At 37.0% G+C, this 12,368-nt stretch overlaps 1 protein-coding gene across 2 annotated transcripts in view; it reads right to left on the reverse strand.

Annotated features, from left to right (window-relative positions):
• The window catches only part of ADGRE5 (adhesion G protein-coupled receptor E5), a 61,802-nt gene that overhangs the window by 13,874 nt on the left and 35,560 nt on the right, over positions 1 to 12,368 (reverse strand). For both annotated transcript variants that reach the window (XM_034407312.3, XM_034407306.2), the window contains 3 exons: positions 4,985 to 5,128; positions 3,521 to 3,567; positions 1,693 to 1,785 (listed from right to left, as the gene is read on the reverse strand). In XM_034407312.3, coding sequence (XP_034263203.2) covers positions 1,693 to 1,785; positions 3,521 to 3,567; positions 4,985 to 5,128 — 284 coding nt within the window. The remainder of the gene's footprint in view (positions 1 to 1,692; positions 1,786 to 3,520; positions 3,568 to 4,984; positions 5,129 to 12,368) is intronic.

Raw genomic sequence — 12,368 nt, forward strand, 5'->3', positions numbered from 1 at the left:
TATATGTGTGTACAGTTAATATTTCGGGTTTCTTCCCGTGTAATTGTGAACATATCCCTAAAAGGGTAGAAGCGACGTTTCGACAGAATCTCATCTGCCATCATCAGGCTTATGTGAAGGGTCTTTCCCTTCATATAAGCCTGATGATGGCAGATGAGATTCTGTCGAAACGTCGCTTCTACCCTTTTAGGGATATGTTCACAATTACACGGGAAGAAACCCGAAATATTAACTGTACACACATATATACCTGTGAAAACTTACATATATATATATGTATATGTATATATATGTATATGTATATGTATTGTATCCACCTTTATTATTTGAGACAAATTAAATATATCAGTTTATAGTTGCCAGAAAATGGCTAGGAAGGTTAAAAATGGTGATCACATGACCCCAGAACAGTGCAATTGTCATCCGTACATGCCATTTGTCAAGTGCCCAAATTTTGATCATGTGACTGAGGATACTGATTTGTCCTCTTGCACTACATAAATAATCACCATAAGAACAGCACAGTGAGCTTCATCCCCCTGCATTCTTTACGAAACAGGCATTTTGGTGATAAGAAAACTGTTTCCTTCCTCGTAAATGAGCTGACTGGGATCTATTTAGAAATTCACAAGTAAAGGATCTATAAACACAGCCCAGCCAAGAGTCTGTCAATAAAAAAGATGATAATACTGTTATATAGTACATGTTTCTATATACTGCGGATACTCACTTGAATTGTTTTATGCCTGTTATTTTTACTCCAACTCAAATATTTTTCCCTTACTTTTTAGAAGTCATATAAAATAGTACATGTGACTGGAATAAACATAGTTTTAGTTGTTGTTTACTTTTTAAAGAAATTCATGTAAGAGTGTTATTTTACATTATTACAATATATTACAATATCTTTCAAGATATTACAATATCTTTCTCAGAGTTAATTGCTGGTGACATGGTAAGTAAGAAGTTACCTATTTGCTAACTTCTTACTTACCACTAGATTTGCATGGAGCTTTCGTAGTTCCAGAATAAAAGTTTTGTCTACCACCCCATCTATACTTTTCTTTCTCTGTCGCTCCCACTCCCTGTCCATCTTCCACATGAAGCTCACAGCTGGGTTTAGTCTTAAACAGCCTCTAAACTAAGCTGACCTGCCAGCATTGAGCAATCCTTGTTTGTGTTAAGTGATGGGGAAGGGATGGATGGCTCAGGGAGCCTTCAGAGAGAAGAGAGGTTGGGAGGCAGGGATGCAAATGAAGAAGGCTAAGGCAGGCTCTGCAGCAATGGACCAGTAGGAAGCAGAAGTCTCTCGGCATTGGGAGAAATTAAAGGCTTGCAGAGTGCATAAAAGATGTGAACCCGATTGCTGCTTCTTTTACATCGTATCTGGATTGCCAGATATGCCTGGATTTATTGGAGAGTGGAAAGAAATACACACACATGTTCATAAAAGAACCATTGTTATTTGACTAGCGTGTGATAACTGGCTACCCTTTTAGATTGGGACGTTGTGCAATCATGTGCAATGTGAAAAATGCCAAAGATATGAACTGCTTTAGGTCTTAATACGTGATGGATGCAGGGTAAGCAGGGCAGGGAGCTGCCTTCAAGGCATCTCCTGTCAGCTTGTCTTCTTAAATATTTTCCCAAGTTGCCTTTTCCTGTAAGCCAAGAACCAAACTGAAAACATACCCTCAAATGCTTCTTTGAATCCATTTGGCTGCTCACATTTGGCAGTGAACCGAAGAGGTTTCCCAGCTGAGTAGTAATGTTGCAAAGGAAACTCTGCAAAGCAACACCCGGCAAACACCATTAGGGGACAAGGAAGAGGGGGAGAACCATGATGAAGAAATATGAAATCAAAGAAGAGCCTTTAATTCACTGCATATGTGTGTGTGTGTGTGTGTGTGTGTGTGTACACACCCTGTTTCCCCTAAAATAAGACATCCCCTGATAATAAGCCAATCGGGTTTTTGAGTGCATGCACTAAAATAAGCCCCCCCTGAAAATAAGCCCTCCCCGAAAAAATATATATGTACCGTGTTTCCCTGAAAATAAGACCCCGTCTTATATTTTTTTGAACCCCCAAATAAACGTGCGGCCTTATTTTCTTGCCATCTTACCTGATTTCCAGTTCTGTTTCCCTAACCCTAACTGGAGGAAATGGTGGGGACCGGCTGCACATGCGCTTAAATATTTTCAGGGAGGTCTTATTTTGGGGGGAGGTCTTATTTTCGGGGAAACAGGGTATGTATAGGTGTGTGTGTGTGCACGCACGCACACGCACACAGGAGTACACTGGATAGAAAGCCCTATTAACCAATAAATACATTTCAAGAATAAAATTCCAGGAGAATAATTTTCACAAGTGCTATTATCTGCCCTTGTCTCTCTTAGTGAACAAATAAATCAGCAATAGGTATACGTAAGGCTCTCAGCGGTTTGGATTCAAGCTCCAAATAATCTTGAGAGAACATGGGAACATGACTATAGTATGATGCCTTAAAACAACAGCATCTTTTCCCAATATCACATTCTTGAGTCCAATCCTGCAGAGATCTAATATATTTTATCCCTGCACAACATAAATGTAGAAACCATATACTGTATGCCATTTAATTCTGTATCCTGAAAAATCCTATTGTGTTTACTTAAAAAAACCAAAATCTTCTGATCCTTAAGATTACAAGGTAAAACACAGGCAAACTCTTAGTAATTACTAGGTTGAGGCAGTTCAATGAGATAACTACCTACGTGCAACTTTTCACAATTTGCTTAACTGAGGCAAATTATGTCATTAAATTGTATTGTAATGTTAGGTATTGTTGCTGTTTATTTCAAAAGCCATTAGACTGTTGCTCAGGAGGCAATGGTTTGCCAAGTTAGAAAGCAAACTAAGTCTAGAGATCCATGGTGGAAATACCATTACATCCAGAGATGTGGTGGCCCACTGGGGCCAAAGAGAGGTGAAACAGATGCCTCTTTTCTGCTGTGCCTCTTCACATGAATTACAATGAGAAGGAATTCAAGCCATCTCCAGTGAGAATGCCTTTTAGATCCAGCTAATGAGTGTGTCAGGCCAAAGGGAATGAAAGGGATACAGTATGTGGCCTGCAAGTCTACATATGCAGCCCTGACTAGGTGGCTCAGTGGCTAAGACACTGAGCTTGTCGATCAGAAAGGTCGGCAGTTCAGAGGTTCAAATCCCTAGTACAGGTCTCCTGCATGAGCAGGGGATGGACTAGATGACCTCCAAGGTCCCTTCCAACTCTGTTACTGTTAATCTTATTAATCATGCTGCATTTATGTGCCTCCCTCCACAAGCAGGAACTCCACAGGTGGAGCAGGGATATTCTCATAATATTGAGAGCCTCCAGGGTACAATGACAACCTCCTCTTTGTCAGTGGAGCAGCACTTACACAATATCTTACTGTCATCCCACCCCAAAGGAAATTTAGGATTATCCTATGCATACCGTAAATTTAATCCTGACTTCAAGTCTAAGCATTTAGGACTCACCTGTTCATCTGAACAGTCGTTCCATGAAGGCATGGGAAAGTTGAATTCTGAGGACAGAACAAACGATTTATGGAAAAATATTGTTTTTCATTTCTAAAAATCTCTTCATTTTACTTCTTTTCCTAAGCATGTGAAGTTATACTTTGTATTGACCAGATCACTTTACCTCTATCTCTTTCCTCGAAAAAGGAATAAGAAGATGGTTGTTCTGTGTAGAGAAGGCCCAAGGTTGGAAAGGATAGAAAAGGCACCATTATTTAGCTTTCTAGAGTGGTACAGCGACACATTTGTGCATGCTTTGTTTTCTGAATGTGACCCTACCTTTGGCTCTTGGTCCAAAAATGTAAAAGCCTGAATACTAGGAGCAGCATAAAATATTTTTAAACATGAGACTGGGAACTGCGCAATTTGAGAAGATTTTTCTCTGATGACGACTTGCTGAGTTGCTAAATCTGGTAATCCATATCTAACCAGGACTATGCTGGAATATATTTTAAGATATTCTAACTGCATGAAGCCTGTTCGTCCAAATCATATTGGCCCCATAGATTTTCCCATCTGAACTGCTGGGTTCTGGCGAGCAATGCTCCTAACCCCAGAACAGCCTTAATGAGCCAGAACTGAAGAGCAGAGGGGGGCTAATTGTTGCCAATCACTTAGGCTGGAAGATAAAGCTGTCAAACCAGAGTTCCAGGGGAGTGGAAACTTGTCACTCCCGCAGAGATGAGCCATCAGTGAAAGCTGTAAGAAAATAATGCGCCCAGGTAGCCTACTTAGATGTGGCCTGAACAGAAAACGATCACTCTTAACAGGTCTAGAATCAAATTGTTTTTATATGCAGGGAGCCAGTAAAACAAGCTGAGCAAGGAAAGGACTTTCGTTTATTGAGACAATCAAGGTATCTTGTTAAATGATTTTTCTCTTGCGTGAATTTAATTTTATTATAATAAATGCAAACCAAATTGTAATGCTATTTTAAAGCAAACACAACAAGTATGCAATTTTTGAAATTTAAGACAATAATGATCTTGAAATACAAGTTAACATGAAAGTCACTTCTCATACTGTCTGTTAAAAAAAACAAAGAAAGAACAAAACTGGTCATTGCAAAACAGAAGAAGAGATTTAACAAAATAGGAGGCCAACTACTTTATTAGATAAGGTCGGATGAAAAACTAAGCCAAAGAAGATTTGAACCTTGCCTTTATTTAAAAAAAGCTACTTTTTGTTTTACTTCAATTGCTGAAATACTTTTGATAATAGCTTCCAAGTTCCTTCAATAAATCTTATTTCTACTCAGTTCTTGGACCATTTTTATGTAAGGGAACTTACCTAAGTGGTTCCAGCCCTGTCTCTAGCTTGTTGCCCGACAACAAGCTCCTGTGTGGTCTGAGTCATTGTGGGGCTGTTCTCTCTAAAAAGGCTGCTTCTGCCCTTAATTTCTTTTCTCCATCGTCTCCTTACCTTTGCATTTTATCTTTGTTTTATCCTCCTGGACAGCATTGGAATATTGGAAATATCCTTCCGGGCAGTAACACGAATAATTTCCTTCAGAGTTGTAGCAGTGGGCAGTTGCATCACAATAACTTCCATTACACTCATCAATATCTTTTAAAAACAAAAGAGGGATGAATCTAAAACCAATGTAAGACTACATAATGCAAAAAGGAACACCCCCCAAAAAAGTTCAGATTTGTTACAAGTATTCCCCCTGTGACATTCTAATCATGCTTCTGTAAACCTACATAACACCTTCACATGGATTGCAATAGACCAGTGTGTATGTGTATCTGTATGTGTATGTACAGTATGTGTGTGTGTGTGTGTATGTATGTGTGTATGTATGTGTGTATGTATGTATTTCTCTTTAGCCAGGTTCTTCCTACATAAATCAAGATTTTTATGCAGCCCTAGTTCAGTGAAATCACAATCCACTAGTTTCTAGGCTTTTTTTCAGGCAGCCAGCAAGCACCCTGCTGCCCATTGGGAGACTAAACATATATATATATATATATATGTTTATGTTTGTTTTCTGAGGTTTTCGTGGGTGTTTGTATGTCGGTCTTTGGTTATTTGGGTTTTCTCCCGCGTAAAATTGGAAGTGTCTTGCCAAGACACTTCCAATTTTATGTGGGAGAAAACCCGAATAACCAAAAACCTATATGTTTATGATATATATATATATATATATATATTGGAGCAGCTAGCTCAGTTTAAATTTAAATTGATCTATCTTAACAAGATAGACAAGATCTCTATCTTGTCCTAGAGATAACTTCTCTCTAGGACAAGCCTCTGAAAAGGAATGGGAAATTGCTCAATGATCATATAGCAATGTCCGTCATGTATCCCAAATATTTTCCTGGTTATAGAAGTGAAACTGTAAGCCTCAGTATGTGCAAATATTGATGTATAGATTAGAATCACAGGACACTTAGTTTTGACAATTTTGTAGAGGTATTTTAAAATGTGCCATTAAAGATTTACAGGTAGTCCTCAACTTACAACAGTTCGTTTAGTGACCATTCAAAGTTACAATAGCACTGAAGAAAGCGACTTATGACCATTTTTCACATACTTACAACCGTTGTAACATCCCCATGGTCACATGATCAAAATTCAGATGCTTGACTGCTGACTCATATTTATGACAATTGCAGTGTCCTGGGTTCATGTGATTCCCCTTTTGTGACCTTCTGACAACCAGTCAATGGGGAAGCCAGATTCACTTAACAACCGTGTTACTAATTTAACAACTTCAGTGATTCACTTAACAACTGTAGCACAAAAGGTCGTAAAAAGGGACAAAACTCACATAACAAATGCTTTGCTTAGCAATGAAAATTTTGGGCTCCATTGTGATTGTGAGTCAAAGACTAACTATACTCACATATCCAGAACCTATTCATTGAGCAATGAGAGGTTTTGCAGGTGATTTGGTTTTGATTTCAGAAGACCCCCTGAAAAGGACTGAGTTTTTGATGGAAAAAAAATTGAAAGATTTTAGTAGATTAGCAGATTTTAGGATTGGTAAACGAATAGGTTGGTAAAAAGTATAACTAGACAAAATCAAGACAATCTGATTAAAAAAAAATCTGATTTTAAAATTGAGAAAAAGGTTAAATATTTCAGAGTTATCTTGACTAATATGAATTGTATGTTGTTTCAAAATAACTAATGAAGTTAGAAAAGATCTACTGGCATGGGAAAATTAAAAGTGTCATTTTCGGGAAGAGTTTTGATGATTAAAGGGAATGTTTTACCTAGAACGTTATTTCTATCCCAGACAATGCCCATCCTGATGATTTATGTACCATTTAAGTAATGGCAAGAAGATATTTCTAAATTTTTTTGGCAGGGCAGAAAAAGGAATATCAAATACAAATTCATGTAGAATGCTGAAGAAAGAGTGTGTGTGTGTGTGTGTGTGTGTATGTGTTAGGATTACCAAATTTGAAATTGTATTTTGCAGCTTCTTGTTCAGTTTAGATAAAAGACCGAGTAACTTTAAGAAATAGGAGTTTCCTGGAATTGGAAAGAAAAGGATTTAAGATTTGGATGCCAAGGTGATGCCAAAGTTAAGGTGAATGTAGAGTTCAAAAATAATTTGACATGCCACATTGAAAATTTGGTCTAGGTATATAGCAAAATTGTCTCCTAAAATTTATGACTGTCACCCTGAGAAGCCATTTTTAGACAGGAAATGACAGTTAAACCAAAATTGTTAACTTATGCTGACCTGCTGATTTTTTCCAAAGGAGAGTTTAACTTAAAAACAACAAAAATTGTAATTGGAAGGATTTAGATGCCATTTTTTTCCATCTTTGGAGGGCAGGTAACAAAGCTAGAAAATTTTGGGGATCAAGTATTTATTTTGATGCAGAGGATTTCAAAAATGAACGTACAACTGAAACCAGAGGTGTTTCTTTTGGGTTTAATGGACAAACAAATGGAAACGTCTTATGGAACTTTGTTCTTATACATGATATCCAGCAGTGAAACTTGTATATATATATAAAGGGGAAGGATTTATAAATACCTACAATGAAAAAATGGATGATGAAGCTGATAGAATTGGTGGAGATAGTAAAATTGATAGCTTTGCTGAAAGAAAATACTTTGACAAATTTTATTTCTACTTGGAAACAACTTTGGGACTTTTTATAAGAAACTAAAAGAAATTAAAAGTTGATTTTGGCATCTGATGATTAGAATTGGACTATGGAAATAAGGTATAGAAATGTAAGTCTTAGAATAAAAGTTTGATATATTTTTTTACTCATATCTATACCAAAGAAAATTAGAAATCAGTCTATTTTTCCTTCTTTTCCTTTCAGTTTCTTTCTTGCACCTTCAATTTTTTTTCTCAGAATTTTTGCTTTTTTCAAATCTTTTTTTATGTTTATCCTTTAATTTGTACTTTTTTGAGAATGCACACACACACATGGAATATATTCAATAATCATTGGTAAAGATCATGAGAATTATAAGACAATGCAAATGAAATAACGAATTCTACAGTTCCATGCCCTCAGGATTTTTAAGCATCATGGCCTTCATTGTCCAAGGGTTGCTAAGGGTCATCTGCTACTATTGGTGTTGCAAGTCAAAGTGGCTGAAATGTTACTTTGCTCCACTACGTCAAGGAATACCTCAGCTTGAAGTCTCATCTGCACAATTACCAAATAATTTTTAAATAATTTGATTTTTCTCAGCCTCTTCTCTTTTATGATACACAAGCCCTTCAAATATAGTCATCTCTTTATCAGTGGAATAACAGAATGTGGTTTCCAGCCAGACTGTGACCAGATGGCAACCAGGACTAAACCAAGATACTTTGCTGCCCAAGTTAAAACAATGACGTCTTCTCACCACACTTGATTCTGGATATTCCAAACTAACTTAATTGGCAATTGCATCTTATTTCAGCATTGCAGATGGAACAGTTGTCCTCCACTGATGCTGAGGAAATTAGCTGGCAAGTCACTCAGCCTGAGATCATAAACAACTCTCCTAATTCCTCAGCACTATTGAGGAACTATTCACTTCTCCATCCCTTAGGCACAGTTGCTTGGATCCCAAGAGCACAGCGCATGGAGAATGTATATCAGAAAGTGTGTCATGGATGATTGTCATATATCTGTTTCCACCATGAAAGACCTTTCCCAACGTCTTTTTGATCCATTAAAAAAAAAAAAGAGCAAATGACTTTTGACAATTTTCAGCTGTTTAATGTAACTTTTACTGACTAAACAACAGAAATTGATTTTCTTCCATTTTAACCCTATGAATGGAGACAAATGACGCTATCAGATATATGTTCCCCTGATTTAATCTCTAGACTTGTGACTATGTAACTTCTGTAATTCGAATCCCAGCCACTCTATGGCATTCTAGGAGTTCTAGACACAGCACATCTGGAGGATGCCAGCTGGCAAAGGTTATATAAGAAAACCAAGCACTGCCAAGATCTCACTAGAAAGAGAAACACTGGTGACTTCAACTAGCACGAACATGTTCTGAAGTAAATAACACATAAAAACCCCAAACATATATGACTGAAAGGAACTGATTCGCCATAGTAATTCATGCCCCAAACATACCAGTTTCTAAAAATGTTTCAAATAATTGCCCACAACCATGGTTATTTTAAAGGTAAATAGTTTTTTCATACAGTCTGTTTTGTCTGGCAACTTCTAGCTTGGGTGTTTCATCACCCAAGCTAGATAAAATCATCAGTGCACTGCATCATCAGTGAGCACTGCTGATGTTACCTAATTTTTGGATAATGAAATGTCTGCAAGAAAACAAACAAGCTCAGAGAGCACCAAGGGCACCTCATATCCATCCTTAGCTACAAACATTCTCCTTTATTGGTAACTTTCTTGTGCATTTTGGCCATCTGATTCTATCATCACTTCAAAATCAGTCAGCAAAAATAGTTAACTACAGTAGTGACTTGCAACCCTCCAATGTATTATTTTGGTTGCATAACATGTAAATTGTGTTCTCACTCAGCTGTACCTGTTACCGTAATTCGAGGATCAGACTCAATAATTAGTTCAGACTTCTTGTATTCAAACAGAAGATAGTTTATTTACAGAAGGCATTCTTTATTCACAGAGTGATTGTAGAAAGAAGCAAGGGGAATGAGTGTGCATCATCTTCTATACCAAGGAGGCGGGGTTAGAAGTGAGGAGTGGTTATATAGGAATACATTAGAAAGAGGAGAATGAATTAACTCTTGACATTCCTGAATATATATTTCCTTCATTTAAGAATGAAGCATTTACACATGACAAATCCCCCTCTAAATGCCGATTTGACACACAACAATAATTACATTCTGAATTAGGATAATATTGAACGCATAATTTTGAGGTCAGATATTTATGTTGTTTAGATTGTAAAGGTTTAGTCAATATATCAGCTACTTGTTCTGTAGTGTCACAATGAATAGCTTTGATGAACCCATTTTCAGATAATTGTCTTACATGTTTGTATTTGATATCTATATGTCTAGATCTTTGCCCAATAGCGTCTGCTCTTGATATCTCTATTGCGGCTTTATTATCTTCATATATTATAATGGGTTGTGACGGGCTCTTCCAAACATTAGTCAATAAATCATTGAACCAGATGAGATTATTAGCTGCTTTTGACAGACAAATATACTCTGCTTCAGTAGTTGAAGTGGCTACCAAATTCTGTTTTCCAATACACCAGTAGACTGGGCAGTTGTTGAGGAAGAATACATAGCCAGAAGTACTCTTCCTACTCTTAGTGTCACCTGCCCAGTCAGCGTCAGTATAACAAGTGAGAATAGGCTCTTTAATATTGTTTGGTTCTAATAATAAACAGAAATCTAAACTGTGTTTCAAATATCTTAATATTCTCTTAACTGCTTCCCAATGGTAAATTAGAGGTTTACTGACATATCTAGACAACAAATTAAGGGGTAGAGCAATATAATAATAATAATAATAATAATAATAATAATAATAATAATAATAATAATAATAATAATAATAATAATAATAATAATAATAATTTTATTTCTATACCGCCCTTCTCCCGAAGGACTCAGGGCAGTGTACAGCCTATTTAAAAACACAGACAAAACAACAATATAAAATTTAAAATAATTAAATAAAGTGGCTCAAATTTAAAACCCCAATAAATTTAAATACCCCAATTTAAAACTATTGTGTTGATAGTCCGGCCTGGCGGAACAACAGGGTCTTCAATGCGCAGCGAAACACCCGGAGGTCGGAGATCTTACGAATTTCCAGGGGCAGTTCGTTCCACAGGGCTGGGGCTCCCACAGAGAAGGCCCTCCCCCTGGGCGTCGCCAGCCGACATAACTTGGCTGATGGCACCCTGAGGAGACCCTCTCTGTGGGAACGGACTGGTCGGTGGGAGGCTATTGGTGGCAGAAGACGGTCTCGGAGGTACCCGGGTCCTATGCCATGGAGCGCTTTAAAGGTGGTAACCAACACCTTGAATCGCACCCGGAAGACCACTGGGAGCCAGTGCAGCTCGTGCAGGAGGGGTATCAGGTCTGGTCCAATTAGCAATATACAAAAGGGAACCGATAATTGATCTATAAAGCGTATTGTCTTTGAATTCAGGAGATGATTCATTCATGTTTCTTATGAAATCAGTCTGCATTGGGGTGTCACAAGGTTTTGCATTATTCATATTACATTTGTTCAAGAGCTCAATTATTTTATCCTTTTGTGATAAGCTAAATCCTCTTTTGGTCTTGTTAATTTGTACCCCAAGGTACTTATTCACTTTCCCTAATGATTTTAATGAGAAATGTTCTCCTAGTTTTGTTACAAAAGTATCTCTCTTGTCTTTATGTTTGCCAATATACAAAATGTCATCCACATAAATTAATACAAATTCTAACGATTCACCTTCTCTCCTAATGAAAAAACAATTATCTGCTGTTGTGGCATTGAAGTTCATGATCTTGAGTACATTGACTAAGCATTCATACCAACGTTTGCCGGATTGTTTTAACCCATACAAACTTTTGTTCAGCAACCATGTGTCATTTCTATTTGTGTTTTTGCTGGGTGGAGCTCTTACATAAATTTCTTTATCAAGTTTGGCATGTAGATATGCAGTTTGTATATCATATTGAAAGACTTCAAGATTAAGAGCTGAGGCTATCACTAAAGCTGTCTTAACACTTTCTGTTCTCACCGTGGGAGAATATGTGTCGGTATAATCCTCAGGTTATTTCTGAGCAAAGCCCTGTGCTACTAATCGTGCTTTATATAGTGTGTTACCTTCTTCTAAATTTTTAATCTTAAATATCCACCTAGTGCCTATAACTGTTTTATCCTTTGGGACTGGTGCTGGAGTGAATACGTTAAGTTCTCGTAAGCTGTCCATTTCTTTGGCCATGGCTAATTCCCATTTGTTTCTTTCTTCTAAAGGGAGTTTTAATACATCTTCATAAGTGTTAGGTGTTGATGTTTCATTATGTATGTGCATTATATAGTCTTTAAATCGTTCAGGTACTTGATTTCTGTTACATTTAATTGTTCTTTCTGGCCTATTATTATTATCATGTAAGTATCTTGCCTCCTTTTGTGTTAATGAGTCTATTTTGATTTTGGGACAATTTCCTACCCACATTTTGGTATTGTCCTTTTGTGTGTTACAAGTTTGATTTTCTTGTTTTGTTTTACTTTGTGTTTTAGTATTGGGCCCTGTTATTGGAAGTATTTCATTGAGATGTATTTTGGACCAATTGGTCTGTTCGTGAAATACAGCGGTCCTAGAGATTATGAATTTGTTGTTACTGTCAATAAATCTATATCCTTTTGTACCT

Source organism: Pantherophis guttatus, chromosome 2 (genome assembly GCF_059756535.1).
Source record: "Pantherophis guttatus breed Tessera chromosome 2, ASM5975653v1, whole genome shotgun sequence".
NCBI lineage: Eukaryota > Metazoa > Chordata > Lepidosauria > Squamata > Colubridae > Pantherophis > Pantherophis guttatus.